The 26,938-nt window shown below is 40.1% G+C and overlaps 1 protein-coding gene across 3 annotated transcripts in view; it reads right to left on the reverse strand.

Annotated features, from left to right (window-relative positions):
- Window positions 1-851: 851 nt before the first annotated feature.
- The window catches only part of ABCB11 (ATP binding cassette subfamily B member 11), a 94,391-nt gene continuing 68,304 nt past the window's right edge, over window positions 852-26,938 (reverse strand). For 2 of the 3 annotated variants that reach the window (XM_024122315.3, XM_024122314.3), the window contains exons 18-27: window positions 23,943-24,107; window positions 19,087-19,191; window positions 18,838-18,999; window positions 16,406-16,609; window positions 15,113-15,354; window positions 11,749-11,905; window positions 10,400-10,597; window positions 5,637-5,843; window positions 3,926-4,072; window positions 852-2,737 (exon numbers count right to left, since the gene is read on the reverse strand). In XM_024122315.3, the coding sequence (XP_023978083.1) occupies window positions 2,537-2,737; window positions 3,926-4,072; window positions 5,637-5,843; window positions 10,400-10,597; window positions 11,749-11,905; window positions 15,113-15,354; window positions 16,406-16,609; window positions 18,838-18,999; window positions 19,087-19,191; window positions 23,943-24,107 (1,788 nt within the window). In that variant the 3' untranslated portion in view covers window positions 852-2,536. Of the gene's footprint in view, window positions 2,738-3,925; window positions 4,073-5,632; window positions 5,844-10,399; window positions 10,598-11,748; window positions 11,906-15,112; window positions 15,355-16,405; window positions 16,610-18,837; window positions 19,000-19,086; window positions 19,192-23,942; window positions 24,108-26,938 lie in introns of all 3 variants that reach the window. The other variant, XM_024122313.3, reaches the window with a different exon arrangement.

Raw genomic sequence — 26,938 nt, forward strand, 5'->3', positions numbered from 1 at the left:
AATAGTAGCATTTCTGGTTTATGGGTATCTGCTTCCATGCAGTTTTGAGACACTTATGTGACAGAATTTCTTTAGGCCTCTCTCATTCTTGAGAATAGTTTGCTAGGTATACAATTCCAGGATGGAGATAATTTTTCCCTCAGAATTCTGAAGGCAAATCTTTATGTCTTCTGACTTTTAGTGTCATTGTCAAGAGATCCTATGTCATTATGTTTCGTATTATATGTCTCAGAAAATTTTAGTATCTTCTCCTTTCCCCCAGTTTTCCAAAATTGCATAATAGTGTGCCCAGGTAGGATCTTTGTTTATTTATTATATTTGACACTTGGTGAACTCTTTCAAGTTGGAAATTCACATCCTTCAATTATAGGACATATTCTTGGACTATTTAATCATTTTTCCCCTCAGTTTTCTCTACACTGTCTTTCTGGAACTGCTGTTAGCTAATTATTGCATCTCCTGAATTGTTCCTCTAAATTTTATTTTCTAACTTTTCATCTCTTTCTGTCCTACCCTCAGGGAAATTTCCCCAACTTTATCTTCCAATCCTTCTATTTTTTTCTTCTGTAAACTTTTATTAACTGGGGTAACAGGGAGAGTTTGATGACAGCAGAACCCATCCTGAAAGCATTAGAAATTACAGAAAGACAAGATAAGTGTCAGACACAACAGATTAAGCAAGTCCCTCCATCACCTGAGAAACAATAATATAAAACTGTAGAAACCAAATCTTTGTGAGTGATACAGGATACAGAACAAAAATGAAGACACTGGCACTCCTGGTGTTGCAAAATAAACTTGCAACTTTATTTCTATATTTTTGAAGTTGTAATCCAATGTTTTCCCCAAATCATTTCAAGCCTTCTCCAGTCAACATTTTCCCTCTCATCAATAACTTCCAAGGACCTTATTTAAAAAATAACTTTCTTTAAAATTTTTATTTATTTAATTTATTTATTTTTGACTGCGTTGGGTCTTCGTTTCTGCCGGTAGGCCTTCTCTGGTTGCAGCGAGCAGAGGCCACTCTTTGTTGCGGTGTGCGGGCTTCTCATTGTCGTGGCTTCTCTTGCTGCAGAGCACGGGCTCTAGGCACGCAGGCTTCAGTAGTTGTGGCACATGAGCTCAGTAGTTGTGGCTCGCGGGCTCTAGAGCACAGGCTCAGTAGTTGTGGCACATGGGCTTAGCTGCTCCGTGGCATGTGGGATCTTCCCGGACCAGGGCTTGAACCCGTGTCCCCTGCATTGGCAGGCGGATTCTTAACTGCTGCGCCACCAGGGAAACCCCTAAAAAATAACTCTTAATCATCCGTTTTTCTCATCCTACACATTCTATTCCAGGAAACTGGCAGCCTCCCAGCACAGAGCTTATGTTCCTCCTCTTTGAAATGCAAACTTAAACAGATTTTGGTCTTCTTTCTTCAATATTACAAGATGAGCACATGCTTACTGCAAAGCTTACTTCCTTCTCATGGCATTTTTATTCTGCAACTTACTTGTCACTGCCATTTGTCATAACTTAACTAGAATGCTGTCCTCCACCCTCTCCTTCCCTGACTTTGCAACCATCAATGCTCCTAACCTAACTAGTTAACCTGTTAAACCACCTGTGTGGTTATTTACCAGGAAACACTGGACCAGAAACATAAATAATATACCTCAATATACAATAGCTCAGGCTTAATTTGTAGGCAGAATTTCATTTGTTGGCCATAGGAAGAAAACACTTATACAAGGTAAAATTCACTATTTTCATTTCACGCTGGGATTTGGAGAAACAAAGGACAGCAAACAATGTGGAGGGGGATGAGGAGGAGTACAGGCTTGGGATAGACCCCCTGCTCCAGGCACCCCGGCAGAATCTAGTCCAGTAAATGGGGACTTCACCACCCACATACTAACCTTGAATCTATAAATGAACATCCTTGACTGGTAAGCTGCTGCTAATACTTGCCTTTTTCTGCCCCTTTCAGCCTGAGAGCATCCAGAGTACCAAAGTCCTCCTTTCCCCATCCTCATCCTTCGACATAAGTGAATCTGCTTTCACATTCAAGAAAACTTCAGTCACAAAATACAGTTGGTCTTCAGTCCTTGTGTTCTTCTCCATATGATCTTGGCCCAGCTCAGTAAACATTTGTCGAGTGCCTATTCTCGACCAGGCTTTGTGTACACTGAGGGTTCAAAAACACAAAGGATGGTTCTCTGTCCCTGAGAAATTCAGTCTCATTTCCTCCAAGTCTTGCTAATACCCACGTAGTAACTGGGACTGGCTCCTGCATGGAGAAAGCACTGGGTGATGGCTGAGCAGCTGCTTGACATTGGATTCTCACTGCCACTGACCCTAGTTTCTTGCATTTTCTATATACAGACATTTAAAGCTAAATTACTATTGAAAGTCATTAGAAATTAGCTCGGATGCCAATGTATGACTGTGTCTGTAAAAGTAAAATATCATTATTTATGCTTAAAGAAAAAAAACCAAAAACCCACAGCACTTCTGTAATTGGTGCACCAACTGTGCATGAAGTTCTCAAGTCAGGTCAACTGATGGGGGCTCCTGTGGTGACTAGTTTGTAGTAGGCTCCTTTCTGGGCCATCAGTTCTTCATGGGTCCCCTTTTCAATCACTATCCCCTGTGACATGACAGCAATGATATCCGAGTTCCGGATGGTGGACAAACGATGGGCAATGACAATGCAGGTCCGACCTTCTCTGGCTTTGTCCAAGGCGACCTGCACCGTCTGCAAAGAGAAGATGGAAAGTTGATGCAAAGACACATGCTTGTTCCCTGGCCCACCATTGCGAGAGTTCTGTTTCATACCACCTGATTAACTTCTCTATATTCAGGGGTTAAACCCAAAGGCTTGAAAGGAGAGAGAGGATTAAATAAATATTTGCTGAATGCAATGCATCAGCGACTTAAATTGCAGTCTACAAGCTGAAAAATTTCAGTGAAGCCAGAATGAACCAAACTACAAGATCACGAAGTAATTGTATACTACTTGAGGGTCTAGTTTGCTAAAATGAAACCAAGGAAACAATGTAAGGTTAACAGTTAAATGGTCACTCCTGATACTGTTCTTCATTGAGGACATTTTAGCTCTCTCCAAAACAGTATCCTGACTTTTAAGGAGTTAATTTTAAATGGTAAATTTCATAATTGTGTGTTTTTGTTTTTGTTTTTGTTTTTTTGCGGTACGCATTTTAGCTCTCTCCAAAACAGTATCCTGACTTTTAAGGAGTTAATTTTAAATGGTAAATTTCATAATTGTGTGTTTTTGTTTTTGTTTTTTTTTTTTTGCGGTACGCGGGCCTCTCACTGCTGTGGCCTCTCCCGCTGCGGAGCACAGGCTCCGGACACGCAGGCTCAGCGGCCATGGCTCACGGGCCCAGCCGCTCCGCGGCATGTGGGATCCTCCCGGACCGGGGCACGAACCCGTGTCCCCTGCATCGGCAGGCGGACTCTCCACCACTGCGCCACCACGGAAGCCCTATAATTGTGTTTTGCCCAATTACATTTCCTTTCATTCAAACTGCACATCAGATACCGCCTCTAACTTTGTGTTGTATGCTTCCCACCTGCTCTGAAAATGGAACTTTAGAACTATAAAATATGAAATGCCTATCAGATGGCCTGGATTATTTTATTTTATTAAGAAAGCTCATTATTTGCCCATGAAAAAAGTCACCTAGCCTAAACAATCTTAAAAACAATTCTTATTTTAAAATGAAAAAATTTTTTTTTTATTTGAAGCAATCCTATTTTAAATCACTTCCTCTAGACTATTGTCTTTGGGTGCTGCAAAGGAGTGGCAATTTCTACTATTAATGAATCAGAAAATTAACAATACTGCCATTTTATAGGGACAAATATTACAGCAAAAAAACTCATTTATAATGATCTAAGACTTTAGAAAATCAATACCTACCTTTTCACTTTCTGTGTCTAAAGCAGAAGTAGCTTCATCTAGTAGCAAGATTTTAGGATCTCGTATGATGGCCCGAGCAATAGCAATTCGTTGTTTCTCCCCTCGAGAGAGTTGAGACCCCTGGGACCCAACATTAGTTTCATATTTCTGGAAAAAATATGGTAAGTTTGAGAACCAGAAACAGCCATTGCTCCTGTGCTGTATGGAGCCCACATCAATGACCCCTCTGAGGATTTAAACAATTTGTTTTTTTTTGAAATTGGGAATAATTTTTTTTTTTTTTTTTTCGGTACGCGGGCCTCTCAGTGTTGTGGCCTCTCCCATTGCGGAGCACAGGCTCCGGACGCGCAGGCTCAGCGGCCATGGCTCACGGGCCCAGCCGCTCCGCGGCATGCGGGATCCTCCCGGACCGGGGCACGAACCCGTGTCCCCTGCATCGGCAGGCGGACTCTCAACCACTGCACCACCAGGGAAGCCCCTGGGAATAATTTGTATAAAGGATGTCAAATCCATTTAGGAATATTTAAAAAATATGTCGTTTTATGACCTTTCATGTTGGGAAACACGGGGACTTTGTATCCCTTTCTCTGCATTTCTTCTAGGTTTGTATTTTTGATCTCTTTCTCCTTGAGTATGAGATCCTCCCTGATTTTAGATTCCCTGATTTCCAAACTCCTGTCTGGAAGATCTTTCCAAGACAGAATGATCCTAGGCATATAAGAGCCTTCAAGAGATCTCCTGGTCCATTCCCTTGTTGAGGTAGCATCATTCTGGAACACAAGCCTAACTTTCAATCTTCACTCTTGCTGCATACCAGCTCTGTGATCATGAACAAATTATTTAAATTTCTGTGAGCTGCAAACTCATCTGAAAAATGCAGATATTAATAACTAGTTAACATATTTGTTGTTTTAGATGAAATTATGAAGGAAAATCCCTACCTGACGCCTACGTAAAAAAGTTACATTCACAGAGCATTTACTATGCGTCAGGTATTGTACTAACTATTCTAGCCAGCTTATCATTTAATGTTTACAGAAATCATTTTCTCCTGATTACTATTTTTCAGTTTCCATGTCTTAATTTTCTTAGTGACCAACCACCAAGAGAGACCCTTGGTGGATGGAAAAATGCAGAGTCAATATCACACTACATTCAAACTTGGCTCTGGGAAAGTAAGGAACTCCAAGGCAAATGCAACTTACCCACCACGCACAGGAGTTGCTGCCAAGTAATGAAATGATCATGATGACAATAGTAACAGCAGCAGCTTTCTTTGTGAGGCTATTATGTGTGCTCTCTCATTCTAAGTTATTTTTTGCATTTTGTAGATGACTGAGTCTCAGAAAAGTAATTGTTACAGAAGTAACTTTACACTAGAAAGTGGCCAGGCTTGGATTCAAATCAACGTCTGTTCCAAATCTCAGGATTTTTTTCCGTTATGCTAAGCTGATGCTCAATGTGGTACTGCTTTACTTACAACAAGTAATAGAGCATCCTTGGTGTTGGATAATATACTACTTTCCAAAACTAAAGATTATGTTGATGAAGGACATTTATTTTGCATAAAAGACTGAGACGATCTCAGGGCACTGGGAAATAAGTTGTTGCCTTTGACCTTCTCCTTGAGCCACAATCATAATACTTTTTAGTCATTCTACCTCTCTCCCTCCCCGTCTGCCATAGGGAATGATTCTGACTTGGTACCCACCTCTGGAAGGGACATGACAAAGTCATGCAGCTGAGCCTGCTTTGCAGCTTCTATGACTTTTTCTGTGGGGATTTCTTTGGTGTTGTCTCCATACTTGATATTGTCCACTATGCTACAGGCAAACAACACTGGTTCCTGGGAAACGATTCCAATCTTTGAGCGGAGAAACTGGACGTTTACATTTTTGCTGTCATGCCCATCTATCATCTGCCAATAGAGGTGACAACCAGGGCACTGAGTTTTAGAATTCCAGCAGTGAGGAAAGTTTGTATCCTAGAGTTAGTGTTATGCAAGATATTTGCTTTGCTTAAGAGACAACAATCCAAGGACTCTTGGAAATAAATTATATTGCCTTTGACCTCTGGAGGTGGTGTCTGCCAGAGTGGTGTCAAAGTTGTGATCAGACATGGTTGTTTCCCAAGCTCTAGTTCTACAGGTAGTATTATACAAACAGGAAAGGCACTCCAGACAGTATCTAGTTAAAAAAAAACAAACAAACTTCCCCTTATCCTTTGGTGCAGCACATCCTCTCCAAGCACACAGAATTGCTCAATTTTGAGACTCCATAGGTTATGAAATGGGGTTTCCTATGTAAAGCTATTGGACAATGTAAGAATCAAACCTGTTTCCTTGATTTCACTGATACTAACCTCTGAATAATTGAGATAACAGACCCCAGTAAGAAAGGAGTACATTTATTCACTTAGTCAACCAACAAACATATATTGAATTACCTGCCACAAAGGCACCATGATAGACAGTCTTTTGTATGCTATATAAATAAAAAATAATTTGTAGTGAGGTGGATGGACCTAGAGTCTGTCATACAGAGTGAAGTAAGTCAGAAAGAGAAAAACAAATACCGTATGCTAACACATATATATGGAATCTAAAAAAAAAAAAAAAGTGGTTATGCAGAACCTAGGAGCAGGATGGGAATAAAGACACAGACCTACTAGAGAATGGACTTGAGGACACGGGGAGGGGGAAGGGTAAGCTGGGACGAAGTGAGAGAGTGGCATGGACATATATACACTACCAAATGTAAAATAGATAGCTAGTGGGAAGCAGCCACATAGAACAGGGAGGTCAGCTGGGTGCTTTGTGACCACCTAGAGGGGTGAGATAGGGAGGGTGTGAGGGAGATGCAAGAGGGAGGATATATGTATACATATAGCTGATTCACTTTGTTATAAGGCAGAAACTAACACACCATTGTAAAGCAATTATACTCCAATAAAGATGTTAAAACAATAATAAAGAAAGAAAGAAAAAATAATCTCTGTTTTTTAGGAACTCATGATCTATCTAGGCAGTTAATTTACTTTTTTTTTTTTTTTTTTTTTTTTTTTTTGCGGTACACGGGCCTCTCACTGCTGTGGCCTCTCCCATTGCGGAGCACAGGCTCCGGATGCGCAGGCTCAGCGGCCATGGCTCACGGGCCCAGCCGCTCCGCAGCATGTGGGATCCTCCCGGACCGGGGCACAAACCCGTGCCCCCTGCATCGGCAGGCGGACTCTCAACCACTGCGCCACCAGGGAAGCCCTCTAGGCAGTTAATTACAGGAACTCATATGTCTACCATTTGAGCTCTTTCACTTAAAAGCCTTAGAATAGTAAAGGTACAGTATGTCTCACATACTATAATACTGTTAAGTATTTGGCCCCATGATTTCAGAAAAAGATTATATTAAATGGTGTAAATCTATGATGTTTTAGATAATTTTTTGGCAGTGTAAAAAACAAACACTACTAGAAAAAATATAAGGCATTCTTCAACAATTAGCTCTCGCTCATCTTCCTCCATGCATTTTCCATAGTACTTATAGACTGCAAAGCACGATTTAACAATTAAATACTGGAGCTGTTTGCTAATTGTTGTCTATATGCTAGTATTGTAAACTCCTAGAAGACATAAGACATGCTTCGTGCTCCTTAGAATTTCCCACAGGGCCTAATGCAGTGCTGGGCACATCATAGGTACCCAATTAAATGTTGAAAACGTTGAATGTCTGCGTTTGTTAGCTTCCTTAAGAGCAAAGAGGATTTTTTAAAATTGCATTAAAGGTGGTATTTCTCCTACTGAAAAATGTTTGTAGAAACATTTTACGATGATGTAACAAAATATATTGTGTCTATGAAGTGCAAGGAATCATATTGATTTCTTCATGGGCATTGCTTTCTACCTGCGACCAGAACATTCACTGAGTACATTCAGAGAAATATACTTAATATACATGTTAATGTTGAAGAAGTCAAACAGGAAGGATTCAGGTCCCTGCATGTCATGTAGTTCACAGTCTACCTGGGTGATAGACATGAAAGATCTGACATTTGGGGAAACTGGATCCTCTCCTTTGTAGAGATCAGACCCCCAGTGCAATGTACTTTCTAGATTCATCAATCACCAAATACTTTCAAACAAATTAAAATATCTATACCTAAAATTAATAAAAGTGATTATAAACTACAGATAATCAACTCTTACTCCTTATTTTCATAATTTCCTGGATTTTACCACTATCTGCTTGTTTTCTTGTTTTGCTTTATGCAAGGGAAACTTCAGTTGCCTCTTTCAAGTTTCTTTCAGCATTTCTCATCATGTTATCTATCCTCATTGCAATGAAGATTATACTATTCAGGGATATCAGAAAGTCCTTTTTCAAAAAAAAAGGATTAAATAATCAATCAGACCCACACCTCTGAATCATTTCTTAGAAAACTACTTGCAGATGCACTCCAACAAAATGAGATGGAAAACCAAAGAAAGAGGAAGATACGAGAACTAGGAAATAATGGATCTAATCCAAAAGATACTGCAGGAAACTCATAGGCTGACAGTTGTTCGGTAGGTGTAGGATGTAATTAGTCCAGGCAGTGGCAGAAATAAGGGAAAGAAGCAGGTTCCTCTGACTAGGTATCAGGAGAGAGACATTGGAAGAAACTAAAGATTTTATAAAGGCAGAGAATGCAAGAAAAAAAAAAAAGTCTTTCAGAAAAACAATCAAGAAAGAAAAATGTAATGCTAATGTACCTCACTACTTAACTATGAGATGAACAATATTTACTTAGCCATAATAAAAGTTAATAGATTTTCAACTTTTAGAATCAACCTAGAGTAAAAGCATGAAAGATAATAAATGCTATAAACAAAAGGTAAGCATTTTATATTCTTTTTTTAAAAATGTAGTACATATATACAATGGAATATTACTCAGCCATAAAAAGGAATGAAACTGGGTCATTTGTAGAGATGTGGATGGATCTAGAGTCCGTCATACAGAGTGAAGTAAGGCAGAAAGAGAAAAACAAATATCATATATTAACGCATATATGTAGAATCTAGAAAAATAGTGAACCGATTTGTAGGGCGAGAATAGAGACATAGATGTAGAGACAGACATGTGGACACAGTGGGGGAAGGGGAGGGTGGGACAAATTGGGAGATTAGGTTTGACATAAATACACTACCATGTGTAAAACGGATAGCTAGTGGGAACCTGCTGTATAGCACAGGGAGATCAGCTCAGTGCTCTGTGATGACCCAGATGGGGGGGTGAGGGAGGGGGAGGGAGGGAGGTCCGAGAGGGAGGGGATGTATGTATACATACAGCTGATTCACTTCATTGTACAGCAGAAACTAACACAACATTGTAAAGCAATTATACTCCAATTAAAGAAAAAAAAGATAATATAAAAGTATAGTTATTAGGACTTGAGAGGTAAAAAGAGGGAGGAAGAGGTGAAAATAGAGGTAGAATTGCTCATATTCTCATCTTAGAAAATGAGAATTCAAGAGATGTTATCTATAGGTGATGGAAAAGAAACAGAAGTGTATTAATTAAATTTACAAATAAAAGAACTTTTAAAAGTAATGTAACCATATTGGGAGGAGGTGGGTAAAAGGAGAGGGAGAAGTGAGGGTAAGCTAAATTTCCATCTCTTGAGAATAAATCAACAGAGGGTCTAAATTCGTATCATGAAACAGCAGCATAAGCATATTATTTAGGGACTTTGAGGTAATCATTGGGAGATCTAAAAACATAAAGTGGTTAAAGATAGTTGCCTTTGAGCAGAAAAATGGAGAATGAGGGGGTGGAAAGGGTGGAATAAGGGGTTGGTTTTGTTTTGCTTTTTCAAACAAATCTTTCTTATTTTACTTTGTGCTCCTCTGCATATATTATTTGGAAAAAATAGAAAGGAAAAAGAAAAGAAGAGAAAAGAGGAAGAAATTCTGTGGAAAATAAGAAACAAAGCAAACCACCAATTTTTCAAACATCCTTACCAAAGATTTATGGCATATGACTACCAATTTGAGGTCCTTATATTATTTAGACTTTAGCTTCTTGAACCAGGATTGTCTCAGATTTTTCATACTAAATTCCCTTTCTTACTCATTTATCATTGTGTTTCTTATCACCCCCACTTTTTCCATTCCCAGTCATTAGTTTCCTGATTAGTCTGTACTTTCTGCCCCATTTACAGGTAAGTGACTGCTTCTGTTAAGTACACTCATCTCCAGCTTTGCAGTTTTCTTTGCCTAACTGGTCAGCAGACCATCTGGAACTGGGAAGGATATAATGTTAGAAATTGTGAGGTAGAATCAGGTCAACCAGCAAATGACTGGAACTGGAAAATACTGTCCAAGGCAAGCACTTTGGAATGAGTCTGGCAAGACACAACCTTGAAGATGACTTTTAGGGGTTGGAGATACTCTGCAGAAAGCAAAATTCTCAAATGCACTGACAATTTTGCATTGCTTACCACCTTCCCTTGGTCAGGATCATAGAAACGTTCCAACAGCTGAATACTGGTGCTTTTACCACATCCACTGCTTCCAACAAATGCCAGGGTTTGCCCTGGACCAACAGACACTGAGAGACCATTCAGAACTTGTATATCAGGTCGGGAAGGATATGTAAATTTACAGTCAACAAAGTCAATCTGCCCCTGGAAGTTGTCCTGTGGACGGGAAGATTAGAATTATATATGCTCTACTAGAATCTAGACTATTGAAAATGCACATAAGCCTGAGTTTTAAATCCTTGCTTAAGATACCTTCAACACTGAGCTGCCAAAGTGTAAAGTAAAAGACAGCAAATTAATAAAATGGCATTCTAGTCCCTATTCCAGCAGATGTACAATAAAAGGAGGCTTGAGCATTGAATTTAAAGATATTTGGTCTCTTATTCCCATTCTAACCTAAGGGGATTTCCTTGTCACCCATTCTTTGACATTCTGCATGGAAGAAAAGAGAGGATATGATTACATCACAGAAGCCAGTAACTGTGCAAATTCCTACAGCTCTGTTCCCCCAGAGATTTAAAATAATAGCATTACACTTGAAATGACTTACACAGAAAGTTACTTGAGGCCTGAATTGCAAAGGTGAAATACCTTGAGTTGTACTCTCTGACGTGTGAACTCTAGAAATGGATAGACATTTAATAAACCACACAGAGACTTACCTTTTATTGAGCTGAAGGAGAAATAGGGCATTTGACCAATTTTAAAAGATTTATGAATTTAGTTGACTTTACTGGGGTTTAGGGGTTTTTGGCTCTCTTGAACATACTGGGATATTAAAAATTAGGCAGGGAAGATTAAAAAACACCTGTAGGGACTATCAATTAGAAAAAGTGATATTTCATTGAGATCAAATTAATTTTCTGGGAGTCCACATGAGCTCATGTGGAACACAGATAAACATGAATTAAATCCGTATTATTGGACAGGAGAAACTGGTTTTTCTACATTCCGTACCAGGATATCAGTAGAAATCTTGGTGGTTGGGTAGGTCTCAAAAGGCATGTAGCTTCATTCATTCTGGAACTAAGTGTGTTTTATAGTACCTGTGTACTATAAAACAAGTATTCACTGGATATCGTTGCCTTATTCAAGTTCCAGCTTTACGAAGAATTTTTAACGCTAAGGTACTTCATTCCTTTACATTTGTAAATCTACTGTCTGTCCATTCCAAGGGCATATGAGTTTACCCATACACTGCAGAATTTAGAAGATAAGTGGTCTTGAATAACCAGCCCCAATGGCTGCTCTGCACACACACAGAAGCACAAGCTTCCCCCACTGCCCTCTCACCCCTCTATACTTACCCATCTTTCACCTGCACTGCTATACACCTTGATTGTGGGTTGTCGGTCCAGCAGTTGGAAAAAGCGTGTGGCTGAGATTTTAGCTTTGGCATAACTTGGGGTATAAGAGGAGGCTCTCCCAAGAGCTGTTGCACTCAGTACAACTGAAGAAATCACCCTGTAGTTGGACAGACACCCAGATAGAAAGGGCGCGGTGTGGTTGGTGTGACAGCCTAAGAGGCAGGAGTTTGGGGGTCTAGCCCTGGAAAGGACCCAGCAGCCTTGAGCAGATCTCTTTAGACTTGTCTGGGAATGGGAGATTGGAGAGATTAGCCTTTTTCAAATTGTGTCCTAAGAAGAAAGGGTGAGGGGAGGATTGAACAAGGAGGGCTCAGATCTCCAAACCCTGCTTCAACTACAACAGCCTTTTTAAAAAAAATTTGTTTGAGAAAAAAAGACTTCTTAGAAAAAAAAAAAAAAAAAAGGAGGGAGGTTGAAAGATCACCGGATTGGGTTGCATTTTTACAATGTTAACATTCTATGAATCTATGATTAATGTGTAAAAGACAATGATTGGCGATACAAGCATCAATTCTGTACCAAGCAGGCACGTAATTCATGCTTCAGACAGCATGATACAATTGCCTGTACCCTTCTGCTTGTCCCAGCCTCAATGTGTGCATAATTAACGAGCAAATAAGTGAATAAATAAATGAATGATAAATATGCTAAGAGATAGCCCATTTGCTCTATAGACCATGCTGCGAGGGGCGCCCCCCGAAGTTGTCCACCTGCACTGCAATGCACCATGGGGCCTGCCTCAGTGGGGGTGGGGTGGTGTGGGGTGTCTCTGTGTGTTTTTTTTGTTTGTTTTGGTTTTTTTTTGTGGTACGCGGGCCTCTCACTGCTGTGGCCTCTCCCGTTGCGGAGCACAGGCTCCGGACGCGCAGGCTCAGCGGCCATGGCTCACAGGCCCAGCTGCTCCGCGGCACGTGGGATCTTCCCGGACCGGGGCACGAACCCGCGTCCTCTGCATCGGCAGGCGGACTCTCTACCACTGCGCCACCAGGGAAGCCCTCACTGTGTGTTTTACTGCTCAGTTCATAAGCAGAAATTGTTTTAGGCCAGACTGGCAAAGCCAGACATCTCTAGGAGCCCATTCCAAAACTTAAAGCTATGACAAGCACCCGGAATAAAATAGGAAATGATGGTCTTTCATTTTTTAAAGAGAAGCCAGAAATTGGGAGCTTTCTGTAGTGTCCCAATTTTTACACGTTGGCAAATAATTCTTCAAAAGTTTTACATAAACTAAACAAGTCAAGAGTTTGTGATTTCTGATTTGGGGTTAGTAGCTCTACATACGCAAAAATTTAGAAAGGAGATTTTCCTGGTTGAGATGGGCATAGTGGGGCAGGAGAAAAAGAATTTCTCTTATATTTCTAGAAGATAGAGGGCGAGCAGACAGAACTTGTGGCTGGAGAAGAGATTTCTTTTAGAGCCGATTTTCCTAATGTCCTCCAAGGCTTTCTCAGACCGTCTCCCCCTCATCCTTCCAAGGTTCCCTGCCCCATCACACCACACCCATATGCATGTGCACCCAGTCCATTGGTACCCTGACACCCTTAGGTGTCTGGAAATGTGAGAAAATGGACTCAAAGCTAACCTTATTAGAAGAGCAGACTCCAGCTATAAACAAAAGAACAAAATTCCCCTGGCTAGTCTTTGCTGTCTCTACCTAGGAAGAGTCAGCTAGACATGTGCCTTCTTTACAAGAAGTAGAGTTCAAATAAGGTAGTCTAGGAACCATCTTATTCAAGGACTTTAGATTTTCTCAGCATTAACCAGTATGGTAGATTGTGAAAATGCTGAATTTGTCCTATTACTCTGTACACACCCTTTTGCAATATGATTTTTTTTGCAATATTGTGACTTATGATAAGAAAACTATATTGGTCTTTTGTCAGTTCCTGGCACAGAATCCTAAACCCTTGGAATTTCCCAAGTTTTGAGAGGACCGAGGTGTCTTTCGTTATGTTAATGAAGTGACTTTGGTAAAAACTCTAAATAACCTGAGGATGGGGCCTGGTTGCCTGGACAGCCAACCATGCGATTAGAGGGGTGGAACTTCAGTCCCTTCCCCAACCTCAGGGGAGGGGAGAGGCTGGAGATTGAGTTCAATTGACAATGGTCAATGATTTAATTAGTCAGGTCTACATGATGGAGCCTCCATAAAAACCCAAAAGACAGAGTGCAGAGAGCTTCTGGGCTGGTGAACATGTGGAGGTTTGAGGAGAGTGGCATTCTTGGGGAGGGTATGAAAACTCCAAGCCCTTCCCACATACCACACCCTATGCATCTCTTCCATCTGGCTGTTCCTGAGTTGTATCCTTTTGTAATAAACTGGTAATCTAGTAAGTACATGTTCCTCTGAGTTCTGTGAGCTGCTCTAGCATATTAATCAAAGCTGAGGATGAGGTCATGGGAACCTTGGGTCTACAGCTTGTTGGTCAGAAGCACAGGTGATGACCTGGACTTGCTTTGGTGTGGAGGGTTGGGGGAGGGGCAGTCTTGTAGGACTGAGCCCTTAGCCTGTGGGAGGACCCAACACTATCTCCAGGTAAATAATGTCAGGATAAATTGAACTGTAGGACAGCCATCAGGTGTCAGTGCCATGTGATAGCCGTGTGAGAGTAAAGGAGAAACACTTATCGGATCCTCTCATCAAAAGATGGGGTCCGCTCCTCTTTTCTCTGAATCTGGACTTTGTCGTATGACTTTCTTTGGCCAAAGAGATATTAGAAAATGTGATGCATGCAGAGTTGGCAAGTGCTTGCATGTTGGGGCTTGCAATCTTCTGTTGCACTTGGAACTCCGAGAGCACAATGTGAAGAAAACAAGCTCAGCTGCTAAGAGGCCATGTGGAGAGAGAAGGGCACTCAGATGCCTGACTGAGTCAGCCCAGTCCAGAAGAACCACCCCGACAGCACACAGAATCTTTAAGAAATAATAAATCTGGGGCTTCCCTGGTGGCGCAGTTGTTGAGAGTCTACCTACCGATGCAGGGGACACGGGTTCGTGCCCCGGTCCGGGAAGATCCCACATGCCGCGGAGCGGCTGGGCCCATGAGCCATGGCCGCTGGGCCTGCGCGTCCAGAGCCTGTGCTCCGCAATGGAAGAGGCCACAACTGAGAGGCCCGCGTACCGCAAAATAAATAAATAAATAAATAAATAAATAAATAAATAAATCTGAGCTGTTTAAGACAAAATCTGAGCTGTTTAAGACACCATGTTTGGGATGGTTTAAGCAGCAGAAGCTAATGGATAGAACCAGACCATTCCTCCCTAGAGTGCTGATCTTTTATGACTTTGGCCAGGTAGTCCTCACCTGAACACATAGCTGAAATGGAGCCCCTCATTGGGAATTAAGTAACCTCCATATCTGTAGGAAGCAGAATTAGCAACAAACACAATGCACTGGGAAAAACCAAAGCAGAATCCGTAAACATTTGCTTTTCGGATGGCTGTCTTGTATGGCTTCTCCAGTTCAGTCTCAAACACTTCTATAAACTGCCTCTCCTTTCCAATCCCAGCCACTGTGCGAATATTACTGAGGGCTTCGTTTGTAATCTGAAGAATGAAAAAGAGTTTTAGAAATAAAAGAGCTGAGATAACTGCTTTCATGACATTTTCAACCATTACATGGATTAGATCTGGTGCAAATGACAGAAGGCAGTATACGGCACAGATGGGGGCATCATCTGGGAACACAGAGAAGCTGCTGGAGATCAATTTGACTGGACCCTGAGACATTCTATCAGTTCAACACAAGTTCTACTTGATCCTAACATGGCTTTGTTGCCTCTACTTGTTGAGGAAGAGAGAAGAGGGGGAAAAAATGGTACACAAGGCTATCTTTGTGAATTCATTTGAAATGTTCAAAATGGTATCTTTAGATGTGTCTGAGAGAAAAAGATTGTTTAATAATACAAACCTAAAATGTTAGATTCTATTTCTTAAAAAATTATGACCAAATACTATATAAGATAGATTAAAACTGAGTAGGAAGTTTATCTTTTAGTCTATACTACGAATCTGTATTTGTTTCAATCTCTACTCTAGGGTAAATAACCACTGTTTCTGAATTAGGGTCCTATCCTAAAAAAGGTACAAAAGTGGGCTACTTCCTACTATTGGCATATGAAATTCTTTTGGCTTCTGCCTACTTGGGCAATGTTCACATTCCCTCTTTAAAGAGAAAAAAACCTAGTTTATTGTAAATTTGTTAAAAGGTGAGGGTGTGTTTATGTGTGTGTGCATGATTCCTTATTCCTGATATCTGTCTATGCCACCATATTTTCATTTACCTCTGATAACCAGATTTAATTAGAACATACTCTTAAAAGTACATAGCTAAAACCTAAATGTATTTGAGACCTAAACTGTATATATCTCCTGGTTCTCTTTGGGAAAGACATTTGCCACAAGCCAGGCAGACACTGAAGTGTGAAAGTTAAAAGTATGTGCCATTAAAAAGGTAGTAACTCCTCTCTGTGTGGGTGGCATGACCTGGAGAAACCATTAAGCTGAAAAAAACAAATAGACATTTGCACCCCTCATTCTTAGCAGTCTGACAGCCACTCAGCCATAAGCAGTCTGAAAAGTGGGTCTGGGAGATTACCTGTCCTGCGACCTCCAGAGCCTGCTTGTCATGCGTGGCAAATCCCATCAACATTTTCGTCTGTATGGCTCCCGATAAAGCCAAGAAGGGGAAGAAGCACACTATGACCAGGCTTAGCTTCCAGCTAAAGAAGAAGGCGATGATCATGGCCACGGTGATGTTAGTGAAGGAATTGACCATCATCCCGATCTGAGAGCCGGTAGCCTGCAAACCAAAAGCGATCAACCAATTTCAGACACACAGTCTCTAACTAAATATCATGAAAAAGCTATTTGGTAGCAAACAGATAGGTTTTAAAAAATTATTTTGGTAAAATATGCATAACAATGTTTATTATTTTAGCCATTCCTAAATGTACAAGACAGTGGCATCAAATACCTTCACAATTGTAACTATCACCACATTTATTCCCAAAACTTTTTCATTATTCCTCACAAAAACTATGCCCATTCAATTTAACATCCCTTCCTCCCTCTCCCCAGCCAGCTCCTGTTAACCTCTATTCTATTATCTGTCTCTATGACTTTGCCGATTCTAGGTACCACATATAAGTGGAATCATACAATATTTATCCCTCTGTGTATAGCTTATTTTATCAAGCATAATATTTTCAAGATCCATCCATGTTACAGCAGGTATCAGGATTTCATTTATTTTAAAGCCGAATAATATTCCATTGTGTGTATATACCATATTTTGTTTATCCATTGATCTATTGATGAAAACTTGGGTTGTTTTCACCTTTTGGCCATAATGAATAATGGTGCTATGAATATGGGTGTACAAGTATCTGTTTCGTCACTGCTTTCAATTCTTTTGGATATACACCTAGGAGTGGAATTACTGATCATATGGTAGTTCTATGTTTTTAAAAGGGAGAGTCTTTTAATTAAAGAGCCCCCCCCAATGCACTTGAAGGCTGGATTAATCAAAGTACATCTTATTCACACCTTCTTGGGAGCTCATGTATTGACCAATCTCATTTCATGGGTATCCGAGCTAGATCAGTCAGCGTGAGATTAATTCTAGTGATAATGAATAACCTATGAAAGCTCCTTGCAGATTGAAGGTTGCAGAAATAGAAGAGATGAGATTATGGCTTATTTATTTAATCTAAGGTCAAGAATAAGGTAAACTAGATACTAGAATATGCAAATGTTGAGAGTAAAATTGGTAAAAACTTTAAGCAGTAAGACAATGCATATTAAAACCTTTCAAAATGATTATACATTTTGATCCAGTGATTATATTTTGAGAACTAAAAATATAGTCAAGGGTATGCCACAAGCTTGATGCAAAATGATATAAATTGCTTACGTGGGGAGGGAGGACCTAAACAGGGAATTCTTTAAGATATATATTAAAATGATGAATTAAGCATTCATTAAAAATTCATTGTAGAAGGATATATAAGGACCAAAATATGCTCACATCAGATTGTTTCAGGAGAAAAAAGAAAGATCACAAAATAATATGTACAGTGTGACCCAATGACTGTGGGAAACACATTTTCTATTTATACAATAGAAAAAGCCTAGAATGATCAAAATGAAAAATTTACAGGGATTTTCCTCTAAAGAGGATTCCATGTTCCTTTGAAATTCTCCATATCATGGTTCATATTGTTGGTTGAACTGGTAGAAGTCGAGGTATACAGTACAGCACTACAAATCCAGTGAGTTTTTTCTTCCAAGAGCCTCACAGACAAACCATGACTTTTCTTTTTCCTCTTTTTCTGATTTTCATAGAAAGTCAGCAGTGGTGTTGAGAGGCTAACTGAACTCTTATCCCTTTAACCCAAATGCCTGGTTTTATAAAGGTGTAGCCTCATCTTGTACACGTGTGCAAATCTCCTAAACAAGGCTACAGGTTCTGGGGTTTAGAAACCACAGCTTAGACTCCCTTAGTCAGAAAAGACAGCCCTTGGAATGTGTCAGGATTCTAGATAGCAATCATCTCCGTCTTTCCCTCAGGTTCCCGGCTGGGCTGCTTAGAACAGCTTCTTTTCCTAAGACTAACTTACAAGCCAGGCACCTGTGGAAGGAGGCTTTTTTTTTCCACACACACCCTCTGGGGGCGCCATTAAGTCTCGTGGAATCTGAGCCTCTGGGCCTAAAAAAAAAAAAAAAAAAGATCTGAGAAAGGAGGGAAAGTTCTTCTCAATTGCTAGACTCAGAGGAAATGCAAAACTCTGACAGATTTTTATTCATGCCATAACACTGATTCTGGGCATTACCTAGGAGACAGTGTGCTTTAGCTGCTGTTTGTCAGCTTTGGAAATGGGCGAAAATGTAGCTCTGGGGTATCCCCCCGCGAGTTCCTGTTTCATAGGAAATATGTACGTGGTTGTTGGAATTACGTGATTATTGGAATACATAAAGGAAAGAAAGTCTACTCCAGTTACAACATCCCTGGTTTCCCCCACGGCTTACCCCTTGAACTTGAGAAGCATCTGTAGCAAGCCTTGTTGTCAGTGCTCCAGGGCTATTTCTGAGGTCATCAAACCAGCCAATGTCTTGCCCTAACATTGCTCTGAAACCCAATTTACGTAACCTTTTTGTGAGGAGTTCCCCGGATTTAGCAAAAGCATATCCCTGAAACATAAAGGAGTCGTTAGTGATATTTTAACAGGAAAAGGGGGAAAATAACTAAATCGCTTACTGAAAAATAAAATTCCTTACCTGCAGAAATTGAGTGCAAAAAGATACACAGCCTATTGCTACAAAGACCAGGCACACACCATGGATCTGTGACCTTTGTTCTTCTTTATCAGGAATTGAAAAAGTCTTTGCAAGACAGTAAGCAAGGAAGTAACTTTAGTATTAACAAACAATAGCAAAAGAAATCAATTCAAATATGTTTAAGAGAAATTTCTCTTAGGCTTTGGGTTAAAAACCAGTTCACTTTAAACATACTAGCGTTAAACCAAAGTTAACTATGAACATGTACACTTAATTCTCTGTGGGGAAGGAAGGCTGGTGAATGAAACCCAGTGGTTATGACTGACAGAATTTTTGTCTCGTTTCTTTGCCTGATGTAGGCAATTGTATTGGTTTTTCTTTGATACAGATGAAAAATATGACGAAATGCCTCAAATTCTCATAATAAGGCAAGGAAAAAAAGAAAGGAAGGAAGAAAAGAAGAAGGAAAGGAGGAAGAAACGAATGGGGGAAGTTACTTGAGAATCTGAGAATATTATCCCAGGACAAAACTCAAAGTAATATGACCTATGTCTTTCCCCAGTAATAAAGATTGCTTTCCCACTCAGGTACCTCACCCATTATTAGTTTTATAGATTACTTATATATATATATACAAATAATAGAAACATTATAAAAGCAACTGGCACACACACAAAAAAAAGCAACTAGCTATCAAGGCATTAACTGGAATTGTCTTAGGACAGAAAAGCTTCCATCCATCAGAGGCTGAAATTGTTGCTTCTAAATCACCAGAAGCTGAAAACATTCCCCTCAAAAAACTATGGAAATTATGAGTGGGGTTTTTTTTTTCAGTCTATAATAAGTGGTAAACTATACTCATAAGTATATTCTGAACTTACACGCACATGCTCAAGTAACTGATTGGGACCCAAGCTGTTGCAATAAGAAAATGGAAAGAATAGCTGCATATTCTAATGACATCGCCCTACAGTGAAGTAGATTTTAGGTACATCCAAACCCTCCTAATTCAGACTAAGTGAGGGAACTGTGAGAGTTCAGAAAAGCTATTTATTAGAGAGCTGCACAAGAAATCCTTACTTATTGCTCTGCATTAATTTGAGTAACTAGAACAATGCCAGAAAGCAGTTGCTCAAAGGAAACCATTTATTCAACAAATATTTATTGAATGCCTGCTATATGCCAAATAAATCTCCTGTAAACAATGTATACTACTCCATTAACAAATCCTTTTTTGTAAAGCAGAAGTAACCCGTTGAAATTATCACAAATTCCAAAGTAGGGAGAGGGGTTCTAAATTAATGAGATGTACTGTTTCTAGGACAGAGCATTTGGGCCCGTTATGGTTCTTAGCAATAAAGAATACATTCATTCTTAAAGAATGAAGTGGGTTCAAAAGATGCCACAGTCATTCACCCCACCATGGAATAACTCATGTAAGTTTACTTTACAGTTTACAGATACAAGGACTTAAAGACATATTTCAGTTTGGTTTTAAAAATCGCTATACAAATCCCCACAAACCCCAAACGGTGATGCCACAATTCTCATTCCTCTCTAAGGTCACCTATTATAATCATGGACTATAGTACTGCATATTAGCCAGTTTAGCTCTTATTTTATAGATGGGAAACTAAAGCCCACAAGATCGAGTCCTTTGTGCAAGCTCATTTAGCTGGTGGTTATTATTAGATAAGGAAGTGCCTGGTTTCCAGATTCCAGTGCAGTGGTTTTCTTCTGGGCACGCTCTCTTGGCTCCTGATATTACACGTCTTCTCAGCGTTAAAAAAGAATGTTTGGCTAATATTAAGTTCAAGATTGGGCATCAGCTGTCTGTAATCTTCCCCCCCACACAAACTCTACTGCATGAGTTGTTTGTACATTCTTACTGAAATGCAACCCAAAGGACTGCCCATCCCCTAGTTCTTCTGTTTTTAGACTAGCTGTAGTTCAAGCACACATCTACATCATTTGTAAAGGTTAAGTTTGTTTAAGGAGAAAATGAACATTCTCTAGACTCTTGCTATTTACCAGATGCAAATGTGTTACTTAACCTACTTTAACTTAAATGAGAATTTCCTTAAATTAGGATTCTTAAAACAACCCAGTGAGGTAGATTTTCTCGCCCCATATTATAGATAAGGAAGCTAAGACTCATCAAGGGGAAACCACTTGCCCAGATGCATGCAGACAGCGCACAGCAGAGACCTGCAGCAAGTCCAGGGCTGGCTGACTCCAGCGTTCATGCTTTTCCCCAGCACGCTATGTCCAAACTGCAGTGCTTGGAACACTTGGCACCTTTTCCAAGTCAAATAAACCCAGGGAAAGTGAACCAGAGAAATTATGCTTTACGTGTACATTGAGGCTTCGCTAGATTAGCAACCAGGCCCCTAACGCCCAATCATTTGCTGGGTCCTCGTTCCAAACTGTGGTCTCAGTACCAACTGTGAATATTGTGCCCTTTAGATATGTCAGAATGAAAACAGTGCAATTAAAACCAGACTATTCTCTGACTCATGATTATACCCTATGAGGTGAAAGCATCATGAACCCACTGATGAATATGTGATAATTATGCTAAGAGGCACACAAAAACAACCTTCTTGATCAAAGAAGAAAAATAGTAAAGCTTTATCCTCTTAGCAAATATAACCCTGTGAGAGCCTTAACGATGAGCAGATTTTGGATTTCACCAACTAGATCCTGCTACTCTGATCCTTCGGTCCTTAAGTGAAAAGCTGAATTGCTCAGGCTAGGATTTTCTGGTTGTGACCAGAAGAATCACAGAGAATATTCTCACCACCAATAACCAAGGGCACGGGTTATAACTGGATCATCCATTTTTTTTGACTTGGCCATTTCATAGACCACTAGAGCTGGAAGTTATCTTACAGATCATCTTTCTCAATCCTTCCTTTTATAGGTAAGGAAACTGAGACCCAGAGAAGTGGCATGATGTGACCCCAGGGCAGAAAAAAAGTCTCCTGGCAGGGAACCCAGGACTCTTCCCAAAGCAGTTCATACACAGGGCTTGGGTGAAGTTGAGTAAATGCATTCCATACTCTGCATTTATAAGAGAGAAAGAGATGATCAGCAACGAAGCTGACATCCTGGAATTATTTTAAAAGCGAACACCTAGGGCATAGTCTTGGGTCTTAACAGATTCAGTGCCACCCCCTACACCCTCTACATCTGCATCACTGCTCAGTGGAATGCATTTCCAGAGCCTCTCCCTAGTAGAATGTCAGCTTTATGAAAACAAGGAGGGCTCTGGTTTTCTTGCTCCTCCTAATACCAGCAACAGTGTCTGGAAAACAGTAAGTGATCCATAAATATTTGGTGAATGATGAGTGGATTTTTTTGCTTTAATGTCTGTCTTCCTCATAGACTGGAAACTGCATTAGGGAAGGTGCCCTGACTGACACTGTGTTCCCAAGTCCCTAGTCTAGGGGAGATAATCAACAAATTGAGTGAATAAAAGGACATTTCTATTATGTTTAGGGTATGGTATTTACTAGATATTAACGAATATAAATTAATTATTAAAATATTTTCAGCATAATCAGAAATTCAGTTTACCAGAGTTGGCCCCTGTGTTTCCAATTTCCTACCTTTCTGATGATTTCCTCACTTAACACAAGGGGGCAGTGTGAAAATTGAAGCGGTGGCTGAGGCCCTCCCTATAGGATTGATTTGATTTTGCTTGTGGACTATACAAGTCTTTCTATACAACTCATGCCTGAGGGGACTTAACTTCTGGTCAGGAACTCTGCCAGAGAGACCGCAAGAGAGAAAGAACAGTAGAGGAGGAAACTAAAACTTAGGACTCTCACAAATCTTTCAAAAAAGCTGGTGCTAGTCCTGGTCCCATCACCTAATGTGACAAGTGTGTCACCTTGAACAAGTTGTTACAGTTCTCTAGATTCTAGGTTTGCCTCCTTGTTGACCTCACAGGATTTGTGTGTGTGTGTAAATTTCAACTAGGAAAATATGACAGCATTTTTGAGACCTAATTTTGCAATGATAAGGTTTTATTGGAACTTGGCTCTGCAGTCACACTGCCTGGATTTAAATCCCAGATCCACCACTCACTCCCCTAAATTCTTTACACCTTGGTTTGCTCCTTTGTCAAATGGGAACAATAAGGATACCTACCGCAGGTGGTTATTAGAAAAGTTTAGTGAACTATTGTATACAAAGTTCTTAGATAGTGCCTAATTATTGTTTGTAGTCATTATTATTATTATTATTTTATTATAACAATGAATTCAGATGGATAATATCAAAACTCCTAGGAGGTGAAAAACTGAAATAAGCTTATTCTTTATCCATGCCTTATTTTACTTCTCTCTTCCTTTTCCTGTTTTCTCCCCACTTCCCCATTTCAATGGTACAACCAGCAGAAGAGAAGAGTATTATACAACATGCATGAACACCTGCTATTACAAGTCAAACTTTGTACCTCAGCTGTTCAGCAAGATCAAAATGGCCCCCCAATCCTTTTGTATTATTCCACCAACCTGCTTTGCATTCTGATTTGGTTTGCATATAGGTAAATACCCTCTTTTGACACTAAATTTGCAGCCATAGTGCTGTTTTTTTACAGACACGATGCCTGTTGGAGGGTGCTGCCAGCCCAAATGAAAGACCGCTTCACCTTCTTACCTCCTGTGTGGTGGAGACTCGAGACATTTTTAATCCTTTAGAGATGAGAAGAAAGAGCTAAAAAAAAGCTTAAAAATAAAAAAGAGCTAAATACATTACAACAAAGAGCCAACCTATCAAAAATGACAATATCCACTGATAGACAAACCAAAGGTAGGAGGAGAATAAAGCTGGTCCAGCCGTTTGCTTACCCCAAGAATCTGGCTGAAGAAGAAGGCATAGAAGGGTGTGACTGTCCCATTGACAGCTGCGCCCATAGCCCCTACCAGCATGTAGGGCCATTCTGGAGCATTAACTTTCAGAATCCTCCAAACTGGGGCAGGTTCAATTTCTTCTTCCACAGGAATGTTCTTGTCCTTGAGGGAAGATGGAGTTACATTAATCATCTAAATTTCTGCATATACTCTTTTGTTATACAGCAGACCCTTTGGCATTCACAGATTTGAGTCATGGTTTGATTGGTTATGAGTGACCTTAAAGATCTAGGAGATGAAGTGATTTGTTATTTTGTGAACAATCGTTCTGAGTTGCTTGCCACCACGCTGTGACTTGGATGGGCTCCATCTTAGAGTGTCTGCTCATCTGAAGGTGAGCTTGTAGCTCTCATTTCACAATTGCATCGGTATTAACTCTTGGGGAGTAATAAATATGTTGGATCTGTAAGAAAAATAACCCCCCAATTTTAAAAAGTTTTTGTGTTATAGTGGTATTTACATATTTGAGGACTTGTGAAATTTTCAAGATATGTCCTTCATAAATGTCAAAGCTCTAAAATCTTGTAACTGGCTAAAGCTCTAAGGCAGGCCAGTGTATCTAAACATGGCAAAATAATTTTAAAAACGTATTAAGTGGTGTCGACAGTTATCAACTGCATGTTCTCTCTAGGTTTTTCCTTAATTAGTGCCCAGAAGTAAATGGTAATCAATTTGGATTTCTAAATTCTGCATTTTCTTCACAAGGAGTAAAAATTATTTCAAAATTTCCCTATTCCAATTTCTTTAGTTGCCATTAAAGTGTCAGAGCTAGCAAATTTTTATCCTCTTAAAGGCAAATATATTCAGAACATCATCGTTTTTACCATCATTTTTCCTTGTTATAGATATTGTTCAGTGCTTGCTCTTTAGGCCCATTATTCAATAATTTGTTAAATTTATTGCCCACTTTGTTTGAGAAAGGGTTTTAGGTGACATATATAGATCTGTATTGATTTATTTTTTACTTTTTCTATTAAAATATACTAAAAATGTCTACAGCAAATTGACTACAAAACTATTAGTGCTCTCTTTCATTAATACACAGTAATTTACCCCTTAGGGAGCTGAATGTCAGGAACAGAAGACAGCAAGAAACTTCAAATACTATCCTTTTGCTTCCAAAGTCAAAGTCTACATTACCAAGTCAATTGAAATAAAAGGCTGGTGTCCCTCTCATTCTAGTTGCAAGTCAAATAGGATGGACGAAGGCAGCTCAGCTGGTGATAGATTTGTCAATGCCTCCGTTTCGAGTTCTCTCTTGGCCTGCCCTCAACAGTTGCACTTGTCATTACTACTCACTCATGCAGCAAATCCTTCAATGATTTCATCTCTGACATCTTACTAAACTCTAGGAAATCAATGCAGAGAGGAAGACAGGTGGCTGGGAAAGCATGAGGGAAACAGGTGTAGAAAGAATAGGGTTCTTGGATGAGCCTCATATGGCCACTAATGGAATATATCACTGAGTTCTTTAACTCTCTGAGGCTCAGTTACCTCCTTCTCAAAAGGAAAGTTGCGTGGGGGAGACAATTCTCTATGGGTCTCTCATGTTTCTGCACATCTTGTGAAAAGAGGCATTGACTTCCTTTGTTCAGGCTATTTCTTCAAGGATATTTGTACAGCAAATAGCCTTGGAGGACACAGGTAGTGTCTCCATCCCAAGAAAAGGACAGATGTGCTTATTGCCCATTATAAAAACATCAGGTTCCTCAAGCCCAGGATTCCTCTCCCTGTTCATTTGCTGGTATCATCTGGCTCTCTTTGCATCAACTTAACGGGAAGTGGGGTTGGGCTGGGGAACTAGTGCAAATGCTACACTCTGGCTCCTGCTTGTGCTTTGAGTAGAAGGTCGTTTGTCTCTGACGCAGAGCTCTTGTGTATTCTGCCAGCATCCATGAAATTGGGTCAGGCTATAGCTTGCAATAGAGCAAAATATCAGACCCTTTACAGTTCTAAACAGTGGTTGGTGTCCAGTTCTGGATGCTTACTAGACTCATGTGGGTCGAAGATTAAAATTACAGACACCTGGGTCCCATCAACAGAAATTCTATTTTAGTAAGCCTAAGTGTGAATTTGTGTTTTAAAAAATACTCCGCAGGTAATTCTTATGACAAAGCCCATTTTTTGAGGTCCTCAGCACTACACAATCTCCAAAACTCCTTCTAGAATTAAATGTTTGGGGTGCCATGTTTGAACGTTTTGAAAGTGTCAGCTGTGCTATACCATCTAGGGACATTAAACTCCAACATTTCCTGGAACCATTGTCCCACAGGATGGTCCACCCACAGTCTGACATGATACAAATTTCCCTGGTCTTCTGATATCTGAAGGTATCCCTAAACCTTAACAACAAAACCAAAGACATCTAAAAGTAGTATGAAGTACCTTTTGTCCAGTAGTTAACATTCCAAGATAGGCTAACAGGAAGCAAAATTTAATTAATTCGAATAATTTTCTTTTTTCCCCTTTCATTAAAAATTTGACTTAAAAGGAAACTATGCTCCAACCCCCAAAAAGATGAGGCTATTAAGACTTAATGATGCAAAAACTAGGAAATCTGTCCCTGAGTAATTGACTTTTGATTGACTTTTATTTGATAATGCTAAAAGACAGTAGAAGAATAAAAGAAAATTAAAGTCACTATGTACAGAAGGGTTTTTAACCTCTGGGATTTTGCAAAGCTAAAGACGAATTTACTCATCTAAAAAAAGCTAGGGCTTCCCTGGTGGCGCAGTGGTTGCGCGTCCGCCTGCCGATGCAGGGGAACCGGGTTCGCGCCCCGGTCTGGGAAGGTCCCACATGCCGCGGAGCGGCTGGGCCCGTGAGCCATGGCCGCTGGGCCTGCGCGTCCGGAGCCTGTGCTCCGCAACGGGAGAGGCCACAGCAGAGGGAGGCCCGCATACCACCAAAAAAAAATAAAATAAAATAAAAAT

Source organism: Physeter macrocephalus, chromosome 2 (assembly GCF_002837175.3).
Source record: "Physeter macrocephalus isolate SW-GA chromosome 2, ASM283717v5, whole genome shotgun sequence".
Lineage (NCBI taxonomy): Eukaryota > Metazoa > Chordata > Mammalia > Artiodactyla > Physeteridae > Physeter > Physeter macrocephalus.